Here is a 14,767-nt window from a genome sequence, read left to right on the forward strand (position 1 = left end):
CCTCGGGTTAAGAACTTAATTCGTTCTGGAGGTCCGTTCTTAACCTGAAACTGTTCTTAACCTGAAGCACCACTTTAGCTAATGGGGCCTCCCGCTGCCGCCGCGCGATTTCTATTCTCATCCTGAAGCAAAGTTCTTAACCCGAGGTACTATTTCTGGGTTAGTAGAGTCTGTAACCTGAAGCGTATGTAACCTGAGGTACCACTGTATTAAAAATGGTTGCTTTCTCTGTCATATTCTGCAGCAACATGGTTCACTAGCTCAGAAATCCTATGCTAAAGCCAAACAATGTTCCTAGAATCACATGTCAATATGATTTAATTCTTGATATCCTTCCATCTTACAAGTGCTGTGTTAAGATTAGAATGTGATCCATAATGCTGAAGGATCTTTTAACTGTTTTAACATGCCGCAAATTGCGTTTGTGAAACATTTTATGTTTCAGTGAAGACATTGCTTTCTTAATGAATTGGTGAGCGTTTTTAAGAATCCCACTGGATACTACAATAGAGTAGCAGTTTTTCAGTCTTCTCTTACCACTCTTATATCATACTTTTGAATTGCAGGTCCAAGTTGCTGCATCCCACATCTTCACCAACAGGATTATCTCTGGATTCTGGCATACCAATGAAACCTAATGTCGGTCAGAATGCAAGCCTTCCCTCTGAAAACCAGTTGGTAACCTCTGCCGACGTTAACAAGGTTTCCTGCAGGAAACAGCTGGACCAGCTGGCTCAACTTTATTCATTTTGCATAGCAGGTGAAGAAATGGCAGTGGATGCTTTTCAGTTCATATTGATTTGGGAGGATGCTAAGAATGGCAACCCATAGAAATGTCCTCAAATTAATTTTTTTAGCAGTAATGAAATTTTAAATGAGCCTTGACTTCGCAAATATATCATGGCTTGGATTTTCCTATTGTATGACAAATGGCAATTTTTGACCTTTCATAGAATTTCTGACAAAATTTCCAACACTGATAAATAATTTTAATGGTTTGGAAGTTGTACAAAGGAAAGCAATGAATTCTATTTCCTTTTTTAAAAAAATCCTATGTATTTAAGCACTTTTTTGCTTACATCCAGATCGTGTTTTTTTAGTTGTAGATATTTTTATCTTCCTTTAAAAATGCATCTTATATAGTTCAGGTTTTAAAATTAATGTGATTAATCCTATCATTCAGGGTACAAGTACAAATCAAAGGTTCTTTTGCATGTTTTCCTCTGTTCCTTTACTTTCTTTGCAGAAAACCTTGTGCCAAATATCTTCTTGGAGATATTTTTTGTGTTCCAGCTGCTAACATCCAAGGGAACTTCCTCTTTAGAAGATGGAGAGAATGACCTGAGTTTCAATGGAGAGTATAAAGGTTGGGACTTAGATTGGATAAAGATTCTTAGCTATTAACAGAATATAGATTGTACCACCGGCTAAACAGAGTTAGAGGAGGGTGCACATTAAATAGATTCATTCATTTAATGAATTTTAAATGTAAAACAAATTAAAAAATGTAATAGAAATTCCAGAGTACCAGCGGCTCAAAATTAAGGATATAGTAATTCAGTGCATCACATATGGATCACTGTATACAGTACTTTAAAGGTAAAGGTAAAGGTACCCCTGCCCGTACGGGCCAGTTGTGTCCGACTCTAGGGTTGCATGCTCATCTCGCTCAAGAGGCCGGGAGCCAGCGCTGTCCGGAGACACTTCCGGGTCACGTGGCCAGCATGACTAAGCGGCATCTGGTGAGCCAGCACCAGTGCCGCACACGGAAACGCCGTTTACTTTCCCACTATAAAGCGGTACCTATTTATCTACTTGCACTTAGGGGTGCTTTCGAACTGCTAGGTGGGCAGGAGCTGGGACCGAACGACAGGAGCTCACCCCGCCGCGGGGATTCGAACCGCCGACCTTGCGATCAGCAAGTCCTAGGCACTGAGGTTTTACCCACAGCGCCACCCGCGTACTTTATGTGCATATAAATCAAATAAAATTGTGAGGTTTCCGTTTATATCCTTTTTTATATATATGGTAAGGTCGCGTCTTATGCAGGGATTTGGTTCCAAGGGTTTCCTGTATACGCAGAAACCCGTATACTCATGTCTTTGAAACTGGCCCTTTTTGAGCATCTGGAACCAGTGTTTGGAGAGGGCCTTGTCCCACTCCAGCAAAGCAGTGAGCTCTTTTTGCTCTGGGTTTCCCCAGTGCTCTGCCTTGCTCCCCAGCAAGGCCCTCTCCTTGTGCCGCCTCCAGAAGCCCCAGGGTGCTTTTTCCAAGTTCCTGCGAGATCTCACAGGAGCATGCCAAACCTAGTGCACAGAGAGCATAAAAACTGTTTTAGTGCTGTATTTTCCTGGTGCAAAAAGAGCTTCAAATATCTCTGCCTTGCTTGGGAAGCAAGGCACTCTCAGTGTACTGGCTCTATATTTCACTTGTGGGATTTCAACTACCATATTTACTCAAATCTAATGCTCACCTTTTTTGGCCAAATTATGTTGCGAAAATTAAGGTGAACATTAGATTCAGTGGCCCATTTACATTCGCCAGCAAATACTTTTTTTTGGTTTTGTTTCCAGGTTCTGAAAATTTAGGTGTGCATTAGATTAGAGTATATATGTATGGTTAAAATCATGCAAGCTACATGCACATAAGACATTATCATACTGTAATGTCTAGGACTACTTTACCCTTATATTTTGGTATTTATTCTTATGCTTCCAGTACTGAACAAATTTGCCCCATTGTTCTAAAGTATACAATTTTGTAACCCTCTTCCCATATCATCTTAAAATACACAATCATAGACAATTATATACAATGCTATATGGTACTCTTCCACTCATGTAATGCTGGCATTACCCTCCCCTCCCCCCTCTCATCTTAATATTCGCACTGCAACTAACATATAAACAATCATGATTGTGCACTTAAGTGGTACTACCCCCTCCCCTTGGTTACTCTGTAAAACTGCAGGGTCTGTGGATAATTTACATCCGGAAATGTAGTAAAACTACAGTATTTGATCCTGCTGCCGGGAATTCTTGCTGTTAATGTTTCAAAAAAGAAAGAAAGAAGCTGCTCCTCCCCTGAGATACGTGCATAGACAGTGGAAATCTATAAGTGTCTTCATGAAAATGTGGATTACGTGTGCACACACACACCCCCTGCCAAAAAAAATATTCCAAGTTAAGCTTGAGCTTTGAATAAAGAATAATGTACTTTTGACACATTTTATTGTTTGGGGCAGTCTTTAATTTTATGATACTGCTCCCCAAAACAGGCTGATAAATTGACACAACCTAATTGATGTTTGATATTCTTCTGGTATTTGAGATGAATGAGAATAAAGGTAGGGATTTTGTGATCTGTTGGTGACCAGTGGCTGATCTGCCTGTGGGTTTTTTTGGGTGGGGGGAGTTATTGCAGAGAACCAGTCCTTCCACCACAGGGATTACTTGCAGCTTTCTGTCTGATGATTTAAATTTTTGTTTTGTTTTGTTTACAGATGCAGTAGAGAGGCAACACTTTCGAAGTGTACACAACTGTGTTTATTTTGCTGTGAAAGTCTTGGATTATCAGTTTCAGTAAGTTGAATGGCTTAGGTTGTTCTCATCAGTGTACATATACTTGCACTTTCAAGTGTTTGGTTTATTGCTATCATAAGTTGGAATATCTTGCATCACATTGCATACTGTTAACATATCCTTAAGTTTGAAAATTTGGGTTCTGTCATCTATTAATTGACAGATAGTTCCAGTTGAACAGCTGCCCTACTTCTGTAGAAGGGTATTTTCTGTTGTGTTTGGAGATGGTGTTTTTGCTTCTAGTGCCATCAAAACTAAAAGAAATCTGAGAACTTCCTTCTCTAATGACTTGAGTTTAGTATATACGTTGGCTTTTATCAATGGGGGTTAGAGATTAGGAATCCGGTGGAATAGGCTTTAACTGAAAGATCAAATCTAAATACTATAGTGGAGTGTTCTTCCTCTTTTTGTTGTTTTTCATGGCAGAATTATATCACATTTAGAGAAAGGAACACTGAAGCTCTTGGCTGAGAATGACAGGATCACATCCTTTTCCCCTGACTTGCATGAAAGGCTTATGGCAGTCTATGAAAACAGCACAGCAAAGGTAAAAACTAAGCATGTTCTAGAAGAACAATGTGAAACCAATGTCCTCCCAACAGTTACTGAAACTGTTTTTTACTCAGTGTCCTTCTCACTATTATGGTATCCGCTGTATTCCATCCTCTTCTAGAAACAGATTAGTTCTCTTGGTATATATTATGTAGAAGCTTCCTCTGCAGCTGTAACTAAGTGAGGAGTGAAAATACTATATCTAGCACTGTGACCAAAACAAAAACCAGAGTGAGATAATGAGATTGACTAGCATTTGGTGGGTTAGAAAATGTTGATCTATTGCAAACTGGCAAGTTAGTACACGTTACACCATTAAGATCATGGGACTTTAAAGCTGTAGCAACGGACAGAAGAGAGAACAAGTTGTAATTCCAACCTCCTTGTTTGTGTTTATGGTGAAAAGTATGTTAAATTAGGAGGAATGTATTACACTTACACATTATTTTGTATATTGAACAGGTCTCCCTGTTGCTGCCTTCAAGCATACAGTCAGTTTCCTTTCAGCCAGAAACTGACAATCGGTCTAACTTTTCCAGTGATAAGGCATTTCATGTGTTTAAGAAACAAAGGTATCCTCTGTTTTTTATCATGGGATTTTGTCAAAATGTACAATTTGTCAGTTGTCTTAGTTTATTGAACATGCATCAGAAAATAGAGTAGCTGTCAAGACTCTATATCAGTTATCCAAACCTACAGGCCTGGTTTGGACATTTCTACCCCAAGCTTCATAAATTATGTTTTATGAAACCAGGAACAAGTGTCTGGATGTTAATGTCAGCCTTTTGAATAAGCCCACAAAGCACATTCATCGGCAGAATTTCTTACTAGCCTGCTAAGAAGCTAGTGGCATAGAAAAACAGAGTAATAAAAAATAATAAATGCACCTTCTACCAAGTGAACAATATCTGCAGTACTCTGTCTAGCCCACTTGGTTTCCATGCTAGCTGTGGAGGAAGTTGGCCAGCTTACCCACCTGCATAGGATTCCTGGGAAATTGTTAAATGCGAGGCTGATTAATGCAGTTCAGAAATGCAGAAATTAGCAAGACAGGGGTTCCCTGCAGCTGGAGCAAACTCATTTGGCTTTCTCAGGTCAAAAGTAGTAGAAGATATGGCCTCCTCTGCTCTCCCTATGCCCACCTTCTGTTTAAAGTACTTCCCTTATAATGTGTTGTTTGAATTTATTTAAATGGAGTTTTCTACTTTCTATTTGTGCCAGTGTGGTGTAGTGGTTAAGAGTGGTAGACTCGTAACCTGGGGAACCGGGTTCGTGTCTCCACTCCTCCACATGCAGCTGCTGGGTGACCTTGGGCCAGTCACACTTCTCTGAAGTCTCTCAGCCCCACTCACCTCACAGAGTGTTTGTTGTGGGGGAGGAAGGGAAAGGAGAATGTTAGCTGCTTTGAGACTCCTTCGGGTAGTGATAAAGCGGGATATCAAATCCAAGCTGCTCCTCCTCCTCCTCCTCCTCCTCCTCCTCCTCCTCTTCTTCTTCTTCGTCTTCTTCTTTTAAGATAGCAGTTTAAGGCTGCAAGCCTAAACCCACTTGCCTGGGATTAAGCCTCAGTGAACTCAGTGGGATTTACTTCTGAGTAGACATATCTAGGGTTCAGCTGTAGGTGTGCTTGCTAGGTTCTTTGGTCTTTATTCTTGAACTATTCTTTAACTAGGGGGATATTTGTCAATTGTCGGCTTTGGAATGAAAATGCGTCTTGTAGGAATGGTCAGCGGGACAGATTCAACTAATTTGTTCTGCTAGCAGAAGCCAGTCCTGGTTGCACAAAGGATCCTTTCCTGCCTGTCTCTCTCTCAACCCCCCCCCCCTTTCGAGTGACCTTCCTAAGTCGGCTTGGGAGGGACCCCTAGAACAGCAGGCAGGAGGAGGAGAGGGAAGATGGTTCTGTTTGACAAGCAAAAATGCTTGTGCTGATAGAACAGTCAACTTAATGCGACACTGAATTCCACCCAAAGCTTTGTCAGAACTGTGGTGCTTGTGCATAAGCAGAATAACATGGCCCCATTTTTGTATGCTGATAGTACATCTGATGACTATGATTTTGGATTTTGAAGCTAACATGTTTGCCTTGCTCAATAGAGATATTTTCTATGAGTTGCTGCGTGAATGGGAAGACAACTGTGAAAAAACAGGCTGGGACTTTGAGAAGTGTCTGGGAGACAGGATCAGGTAGGAATCTTTGGTCCGTAAAGAGTGCTGCTCGTTGCTGATGTCTAGTTTGGTCCTCCACTGAGCAGTTGTTCACCATGTTCCATCGGGAGGATTGTTTTTAAAGCACAGTTTGCAACAGCTGGAAGTTGCCTCTGATGGTATACTTGGTTCAATATTATGGATTAGATCCAGTGGTGTGCTGGGACACATTGCAAAACTGACTTGCATTTGGTCCTAAGACCATGACACCCCTGTTACCTAATAAACTTGTAATCATTACTTTGGACAAAAGAAAACCTCAGTTTAATTTTTTTTTTTAGTTCTTACACTAAATAAGAAATTTATTTATTTGTTTTGATATAATGGGGTCTCAAAGACTGTAATTTAATTACCACCCTTTCTCCTCCCCCCCCCCCCGCCAAAAGAGGGGTAAACTTTCCAAGATAAGTTGAAGATACAAATGTCTTTGAGTGCCAACACACAGGCTGCATATAATTCTGAAAGACAAGAGTTACAAGAGAGTATTACTGGTAATGAACATTTAGCAACCCAATTTAGCAACAAAAACTAATTCTACAGAAAGCTACTTAGTTTCACAAAGGGGAGAATTCTCAGTTCACATAAAACTTTTTCAGAATAGTATTTTCATAATTACTTTTAAAACATTTAAGTCCCCCAGACATTTGCTGTCTTCTATATATCCGCATAGAGAATAATCTTTTCCTTATTTTTCTTTGTAGCACTATTAATTTGTTTCTGGTTTCACAGGGTCATGATGGCTCACCTCTCCGCTGCTTGCAACTACAGCCATTTTGCCAGGCTCTTTCAGAAGCAGCTTCTTCAGGTAAAGAAACGCTCGCTTCCCATAATGAAAAAAAGAGTATATTTTGCAAGTAAAACTTTTCTTCAGTTCATATCTAATAGTTGAAAATATTTGTTCATTGAATGCATAATTAATTCATAATCTAATTTCCTCAGTTAGTCTGAGGTTCGCCCACCTAACAGTTTATGGTTTGGGCTGTAGAGACTGCTTGTATTCATAATCAGATCACAGAGTCAAAGTTAGCACAGCTCACAAATTTGACCTCTTTTCTCCCCGCTTCCTCCTCTATGCCATAGATGTGTAAAGGTCCTGTTGGTGGTGGTACAAGTTGGGGAGACACCCCAGACCAGGATGTCCTTAACATGCTGGGTTCCGATAATCTGAGCCGCTTGAAAAGGCTGCAAGAGAGATTCCTTGTCCCTCAGAGCATCCGAGGGCCTTGCCCACCTCCCTCCTTCCCTGGATGCCAGCAGTTCTTCAGGGACTTCATCCTCAGTGCAGGAAGGTTAGATACTTACTGCTATTTCTGTCTAGGATGTGTCTGGGTGAGTGACCCCGGCTGTATGGTGGTGGCTGGGATTCCTAAATGAAATAATTCAATGGCCTTGTTCAGTGTCACAGTAAACCCTAAACATACTAATCTTGACTTTGTGTTCTTGGTTTCTTTGGAGTGAAGCAAACCATGTCTGGACATCATGCTAAGCCCAGGATTGTGTTTCTCCTATGTGTTAGCAAGGAGGGACAAAGCAGTTGAAATCAGCACATTCACAGTAAAGCATACATTGTTTACTAGCTGGATCCGTAACCTAAACAGATGAGCATAAGATCATTGCGGAAAGAAAACGGTTTACATGAAAAGGCTTTGGAAAAGAATAAGGTCTTTGCCTGGTGCTAGAATGACATTATGTGGGCTTCACCAAGGAGTGTTTGGCAGTGTTTGCAGCAGTGCCGACTACCAGCACGTGAGGGGTTTGGTAGGAATTAATCTGATTTTAAACTTGCGTTGTAGTAACCATTCTCAAATGCTGCTGTGGTTGCTTAAGAGATTACACTCTTTGCTGAAATTAAGTTGTTCTCCCTAAGGAGTTCATTATCTTTTTTTTGGTTAAGTTATCAATTTAATCAGCACCTTATGGACAGCCTGAGCCTGCAAATACTTGAGCTGGATGGCCTTGCCTTGGTGGAACATGAACCCAGTGATGGAGAAGCAATGGATGAGCAGGTGTGTATTGCATAGAAACAGCCATTCACAGTTGAGCTTCAGAGGTGTCCATGTGGGTTATGATCTCTCCTACTGCTTGGAAAGGAAGAATTTGGCTTGTGGCTCGCTCTCTCTCCCCCCCCCCCAACCTTTCTGTCTCTATTGGTTTCATGGTTAGTTTGGGGCATTCATTGGGAGGGCTACTGACTTCACACCCTGTGTGTGTCTTCCAGTTCAGGCTTGTTTGTCTTTCTTTGTCTATTTGTCTTTAATAACATGTTGCTGTTCTAGTGTGGGTCTCCTGTACTCCTCTTTTTGTTGCTCCTCCCTTCTGTCCTGCATTGTCCTTTCTGAAAAGAGGTGTCTGTCCTTCAGACAATCTTTCTCTCCTGCGATGTCGCCCTGCCTCAACTCCTCCATCATTGCTTCTCCAAAAGCACCTGTCCAAGTGGTGGAGCAACAGTAGAAAGCCTGGGTGGTAGCTGCAGTGTAAACCCCATCCCACTCCTTCTCCAATACAGTGCAAGTATATAGAAGACAGTAGCGTTCTCTGATGAGCCCCAGTTGTCCCAGGTAGACCTGCGACTGCTACCACCATGCTGATTTGGATAGTCCTGTCCTTTGCTGCACACCCCACAAAATATAATAATAAACGAACCACCAAAGTGGGAACATAAGACTTAACTTATAGGTTTGTTGTGAGCATTCAAAATGTTAGGCATTGCTGCTGTTATCTGTGGCTATATGTCTGGCCTTTCTTTCCACTGCAGGATGAAAAGAAGCGTTTTGCTGCTGTCCTTATGAGCCTCCGACTCCTGGCAAAGTTTTTTGGTTTCCTTGTCTTCCTGCCTTATCACACATCGGAACCAGCAACTGGAGACTTGCTAGAATCTGCAGTGATGTTAAGAAACCAAGTGCGTAACCAGCCACATTTACCTAACAGAAGTATTTAATTTTGTTATTATCAGAGAGGTGTGCAGGCATTTCATTAGAGGAGCCTCTGGGCTGCTCCTGAGGTGGTAGATACTTGCTGTTAAAACTCCTATCCTAGTTAAGCAACCTCCAATATGGGGATGGATGGGGTCCTGCGGTCCTGTAGATGTTGTTGGGGAGTCACAGCTCCCGTGAGGCTGAGAGGATGCTGAGAGCTGTTCAACAACATCTAGAGGGCTGCAGGTTCCCCTGCTGTGCACTATTATTGTTTCAATGATGTGGCTTGTGTTGCTGCTATAAACTGAGGGAAGATTGAGTTACTCATGCGGTACAGCCATATGAATTAACTACACTCTTGATATGGAAGGAAGGGGAAGTGTTTCATTTATTGGTGAACACAGTTGCATCAGAAGCTTGCACGTTTGCACGATTTTTGATGTAAATATCTGATACAGGGATACTCCAAACAAGTAACCCATAATGTCAATAACTAATTCAGTACATTGTACAAACTACGCCTCTGGAATTGTCTCCATGGACCATTATTTGCAGTTATATTGTTTACTAGACTCATGCCTCCCCACTCGCTCACGTCAAAGTCCAACACTCTTGTTGCTAAACTGCACTGGCTCTCTTGACATCAGATTGTGCTGTGTGGTTTGTCAGTGTGCCGGCTGAATGTGGAAAACGTGAGGGGTGGTTATTATTATTTCAATTTATTACCTGCCTTTCACTCCAGGGTCATAGGGCAGGGTACAACCATTTGAAATACAGTTTAGCCAGATGAGTGACTTCAGATTGCTGGATTTGAATAGGCTTCATGTGCCAAAATATATTGGGTCTCTCTAAGATACTGCTCTGATACCTTTCCTTGATATGTGAAACTGATTGCACCCTTGTGTCTTTCTGTCTCCCCTGCCCCACTTCTCCTCAAAAATTGTTTTATGAGCTCGGAACTTAACTAGCTGCTCTGCGTGATGTTAGCTAAAAACACCCCCCTTTCTTTGCCAAATTAAAAAGTATACAAAGGAAGATGCAACAAGACCTGAATAATAAGCCCAGGTGCTTGTGTGCTTATGGCTTACCTCCATCTCTGCAAGAGGAGAGTGTTCTGTTCACACAAATTAGCCAAGGAAAGAGTTTTCCTCTTAGTGGTGAAGGAAAGAGAACCCAGTAGAGGGAAAGAAATGAAAGAGGAGTTGGATATGTTTATTTCCCTTTCCTACTTTTTGGTGTTTCATCATCAAACACTCTGGTGGTTGCCCGTGATAGTAAGTAATGTGTGCTGAAGAGGAATTAAAGTTAACATTTCCCTAATGTTTTCCCTTAAGACCCATCCTGTGCTGGATATATTGAAGCTGCTTAGGCAATCAATCCAGAAACGATGCACGGTCTTGACTGTACCTTGGGTTGTAGAGTTCCTTTCCCTTATGGATCATATCGCCCCATTTCTGGACTACTATGGGAAGATATTTTCTCTCCTCTTGCAGCTGTACAGGTAAGAGGTTGGAAATAAATATTTGCATCTTAATTGAGATCTGCATCAAGGACCTAAATTCTTGTGAGGGTAGGACATTGGCTTCTTAGTAAAGCTTTTATTGTACTCATTAACAATTTCTGGGTCTACGGAAACGACTTAAAGCTTTCTTTTACAGTATATACCAAGAAATTTATAGCACAGAGTTAAATATATAATTACCACAGTATAGGAACGCTCCGGTGATGACTTGAAATATATCATATTCCTTCAGCTGCAGATGTTCACATCCTTCCATTACATCACAATACTTGCAGAAACAAATGAAGAAGTTGAAAGTCAATTTTTTCCAGTAGTGCATTTCAAATGGTAGTTGTGTTGTAAAGTTAACCATAAACCATAGCTTACAGTGAACGAGCAGCATGCTAGTGCATTCTTCTGAATTGCTCCCGTTTTGTTCCTGTGTTCATGGAGCCAGGAGCAACAAACCATGAGTCATGGCTCTTACCATGGGAGAAGCAAACCACACACATTGGTTCACATATCACGGTAAGCCAAGGTTTGTTGTATGTTGCACCCTGGCTTCATGACTAATGGAGGGAAATAGGAACAATGTAGTAGCTTGCACTAGCACATGTCTTGTTTACGGGTTTGCTGCTGGGGCCAGAGTTTTAATATGCAAGGGAAATGAGAGAGCACAGCAAAAGAAACTTGCAAAAGGGGGAAATGCAGAGGTGGTAAAACTGATAAAACCTTTGAAGTTTATTGTTCTCTATTCTGTAACCTTTTGTTACAGATACCTGCTGATTTCTGAAAATAAAGAGATGTGTTTCCTGAACAAGCTGCTGATCCTTGCCATTTTGGGATGGCTTTTTCATGTACGGATGAGTGATTGTAACAAACATTGTACCTTTGAAAAAACTAAACAAGCCCTGTAGAAATTGTCAAGTCAAACTTTTCTTACTGTACTTTCCTTAAGCCTTTTAAGTGTTTCACCCATGTAACCATTCATCCACTCCTGTATGTGAAGCTGAATTTTTGCTTCGCTCTGCCCTCCTTGGAGGATTAACTATTTGGGGCTTGTATTCCAGGTGCCTACTGTCCCAGGGAATCTGTTCTTTGCAGGCGAGGTGAGATCAGAAGAACTGGCAACAGACTCTGCAGCAACTGTTCAAGCTCTGGTAAACTTACGTAGATGAGTGTAGGCGGGTGTGTTTGAAAGAGAGCAACTGTAATGTTATTTGTTTAAGACACGCGAAGCCTAAGAGTGACCTGAAGAATAAAGAGCAGTCTGGGGGCTTCTGTGCATTTATCTAATGCTTCTGAAAGGAATCAATCTGTTGTTTGTTCTTTCCCCCTTAGGATTCTGTGCCTGTGGTGGATCAGCAGTTACTTTATACCTGCTGTCCGTATCTTGGTAAGTCATTTATCAAAGTACAGTGGTACCTCGGGTTAAGTACTTAATTCGTTCCAGAGGTCCGTTCTTAACCTGAAACTGTTCTTAACCTGAATCACCACTTTAGCTAATGGGGCCTCCTGCTGCTGCCGCACCGCCGGAGCACGATTTCTGTTCTCATCCTGAAGCAAAGTTCTTAACCCGAGGTACTATTTCTGGGTGGGTTAGCGGAGTCTGTAACCTGAAGTGTATGTAACCTGAAGCGTATGTAACCCGAGGTACCACTGTATGTCCTGTGTCAGAAACAATATGCTGCTTGAGAAATCTGGAATCTCTCCTTTGCCTGGCAGTGGAAAGAACGTCTAGCTATAAAACATTGAGCTTTCTACTCCAAAATTGAGTTACAATTATATCTGTTAAAAAGTTTTTTGTGTGTTTCAGTATGACACTTAAACTGGGCCCACAGATTAGGGGGTTGTGACCTGTGAAAATGCTATTTGGTGATTTGTCCTTGCTTTTCCATTCACTGTGAATAACATCCTGAACTGCTTATGATTCTGAGTTCCTACTCAAGTATGGTTGGGATCATGGCTGCTTTTTCTTCCAGTGTTCAGTCTCATACACTTCTCTGCAATTTTCTGTCTCCAACTCCTCCTGGATTTAATTATATTTCACTCATTTCGTTGTGTCTGACCCGAATAAAAGTTAGTTGGATACCACCTCTAAATTTTAAAATTGTCAATCAGATTGAATTTTAAAAACCAGAGTGTTCAGATAGCTACATGTGCTGTCTTGTAATTCGCGTATCCTTCTGCTCTAGGTGAGTTGAGGAAACTGCTGTCGTCTTTTGTGTTGGGAAGTGGAGGAAAGAATGGTGGTTATGTCAGGAAAATAACTCCAACTGCTGCTGAGACCTTGGTTCCAAAGCCTCCCATCACACAGCAGAAGCTTCAGGTGAGAGGTGTTTTGGGACTGCCACTCCCATCATCCTTGACCATTGGTCCTGTTGGCTTGGGATGATTAGAGATGGAGTCCAGCAAGAGCTGTAAGGCAGCAGGTTGGGGAAGGCTGGATTTTTTCAAGAAGGAATTTCTCAACTTGCACTTTGATATTTTATTTTTTTAGTGGAGCTGTGCAATAAGTAGCCATATACCCTATGCCACTAATTTTGTGTGAATTGCAGGCATGCAAGAGGTGATTGACCCCTAGCTAAATAAAGAAATGGGAAAGGGAATTAGGGAACCGAGTTAGGAAAAACCTGAATTTGCTGCCAAGCTTATGAAATGCTAAAGAAACTGCTTTGGTGGGTTTGTTTGTTTGCTTGTTTGTTTTTTACAATCAAGCGGTATATAAATTCCATGAAATAAATCATATGCAAGCATTAAAATGTCTTTATTTGGGGGGCAGCCCAGTCAATTGAAAATTCAACATGCTTCTTTTTATATTTGTCTCTGGTTCCTCCCCATTTATGGGACATTATTTGGAAGGCAGTTTTTTGATGTTTTGTTCCAAGGGTAGTGGCATTCAACTAACTTTTACTCAGAGCTGACCTGTTGAAATTGATTGACTTGATTATGCCCACTCATTTCAGTGGGTCTGCCCTGAATAAAATTTAGTTGGATACCACCCTTAAATTTAAAAAAATGCCAATCAAATAGAATAAACAATCAAAGCATTCGGATATACTTCAGGAATGGCTCGTGTTGGGGGGACAATGCTTCATGTAGAATGCTATGGTTTCCTTAGGATTCTTGTTCTTCCTGTTTTTAACAGGCAGAGCTGGAACAAGCCTTCTTCCACAATCAGCCCCCATCTTTGCGGAGAACTGTAGAATTTGTGGCAGAGAGAATTGGATCCAACTGTGTCAAGCACATCAAGTAAGGGCAGGAAAGGCACCTGTAACCTGATGGAGTTCATAAATGGTCTGGTGGGGAGAATTTACGTCAAAAGATCTTTCCCCCTTGTATTAATCATATAAGCAGGCAGCTTTTAAATGATGCAAGGACATGCCTGTGGGTTTTACTGATACAGCTCTTAGTCTTGTGCATCCCTTATATTGCTGTTGTGAAATTTGTCAGTAGAGCAAATGGTGATGGTGAATTGTGAAATGTGAGAAATATTGAGTGAGATCATCAACTGCTTTTATTATTAAATGTAAGTGCTAAGCCTTCTTTGTGCGCACTTCACTACAGAAGCTCACTTGGCTCCTCTCTGTGTGTCATTTTGGTGCCTGGCAAAGACACTTTTATTTTCCTACTCTTTTAAATCTCCAGTACATTGCTTTTAAGCTCCTTTGGGTTTGTTCTCATTTGTTGTCTGTTTTTGGAACACTTCCCCTTATTAATTCACTTTTAGTGCGAGTTCTGTGGCAAATGTAACACACACACACTCTTTAGGCTCTTTCGATCAGGTTGTAGATGTGTGATTGCTGCCTGCTTATATTGTAGCTTTATCCACATGGTCTCACTTATATTTTATATAGAGTTATGCCATGACCTACAGTAATAAACAACAGGAAAATGTTAAGATTGGCACACACACCATTATGTTTCTAGGTCAACAAACCCTGTTTTTTTGGATTGGCAATGAGAAGCTCAAGAGCGTCTCCCTCTCATGCCCCTAGATTCACAGCAGA

At 41.2% G+C, this 14,767-nt stretch overlaps 1 protein-coding gene across 2 annotated transcripts in view; it reads left to right on the forward strand.

Moving 5' to 3' along the window:
- Positions 1–14,767, forward strand: part of CDAN1 (codanin 1) — a 30,615-nt gene that overhangs the window by 5,629 nt on the left and 10,219 nt on the right. For both annotated transcript variants that reach the window (XR_014546298.1, XM_083606252.1), the window contains exons 4-19: positions 567–760; positions 1,247–1,366; positions 3,503–3,581; positions 4,008–4,128; positions 4,596–4,705; positions 6,231–6,320; positions 7,071–7,146; positions 7,422–7,630; positions 8,236–8,347; positions 9,097–9,240; positions 10,591–10,757; positions 11,533–11,614; positions 11,828–11,917; positions 12,099–12,153; positions 12,953–13,086; positions 13,906–14,009. Coding sequence is in view for 1 of the 2 variants with exons in the window: in XM_083606252.1 (XP_083462378.1) it covers positions 567–760; positions 1,247–1,366; positions 3,503–3,581; positions 4,008–4,128; positions 4,596–4,705; positions 6,231–6,320; positions 7,071–7,146; positions 7,422–7,630; positions 8,236–8,347; positions 9,097–9,240; positions 10,591–10,757; positions 11,533–11,614; positions 11,828–11,917; positions 12,099–12,153; positions 12,953–13,086; positions 13,906–14,009 (1,887 nt within the window). In the remaining variant the exon portion in view is untranslated. The remainder of the gene's footprint in view (positions 1–566; positions 761–1,246; positions 1,367–3,502; positions 3,582–4,007; positions 4,129–4,595; positions 4,706–6,230; positions 6,321–7,070; positions 7,147–7,421; positions 7,631–8,235; positions 8,348–9,096; positions 9,241–10,590; positions 10,758–11,532; positions 11,615–11,827; positions 11,918–12,098; positions 12,154–12,952; positions 13,087–13,905; positions 14,010–14,767) is intronic.

The sequence above is a fragment of the Podarcis filfolensis genome (genome assembly GCF_964270895.1).
Source record: "Podarcis filfolensis genome assembly, chromosome: 1".
Classification (NCBI taxonomy): domain Eukaryota; kingdom Metazoa; phylum Chordata; class Lepidosauria; order Squamata; family Lacertidae; genus Podarcis; species Podarcis filfolensis.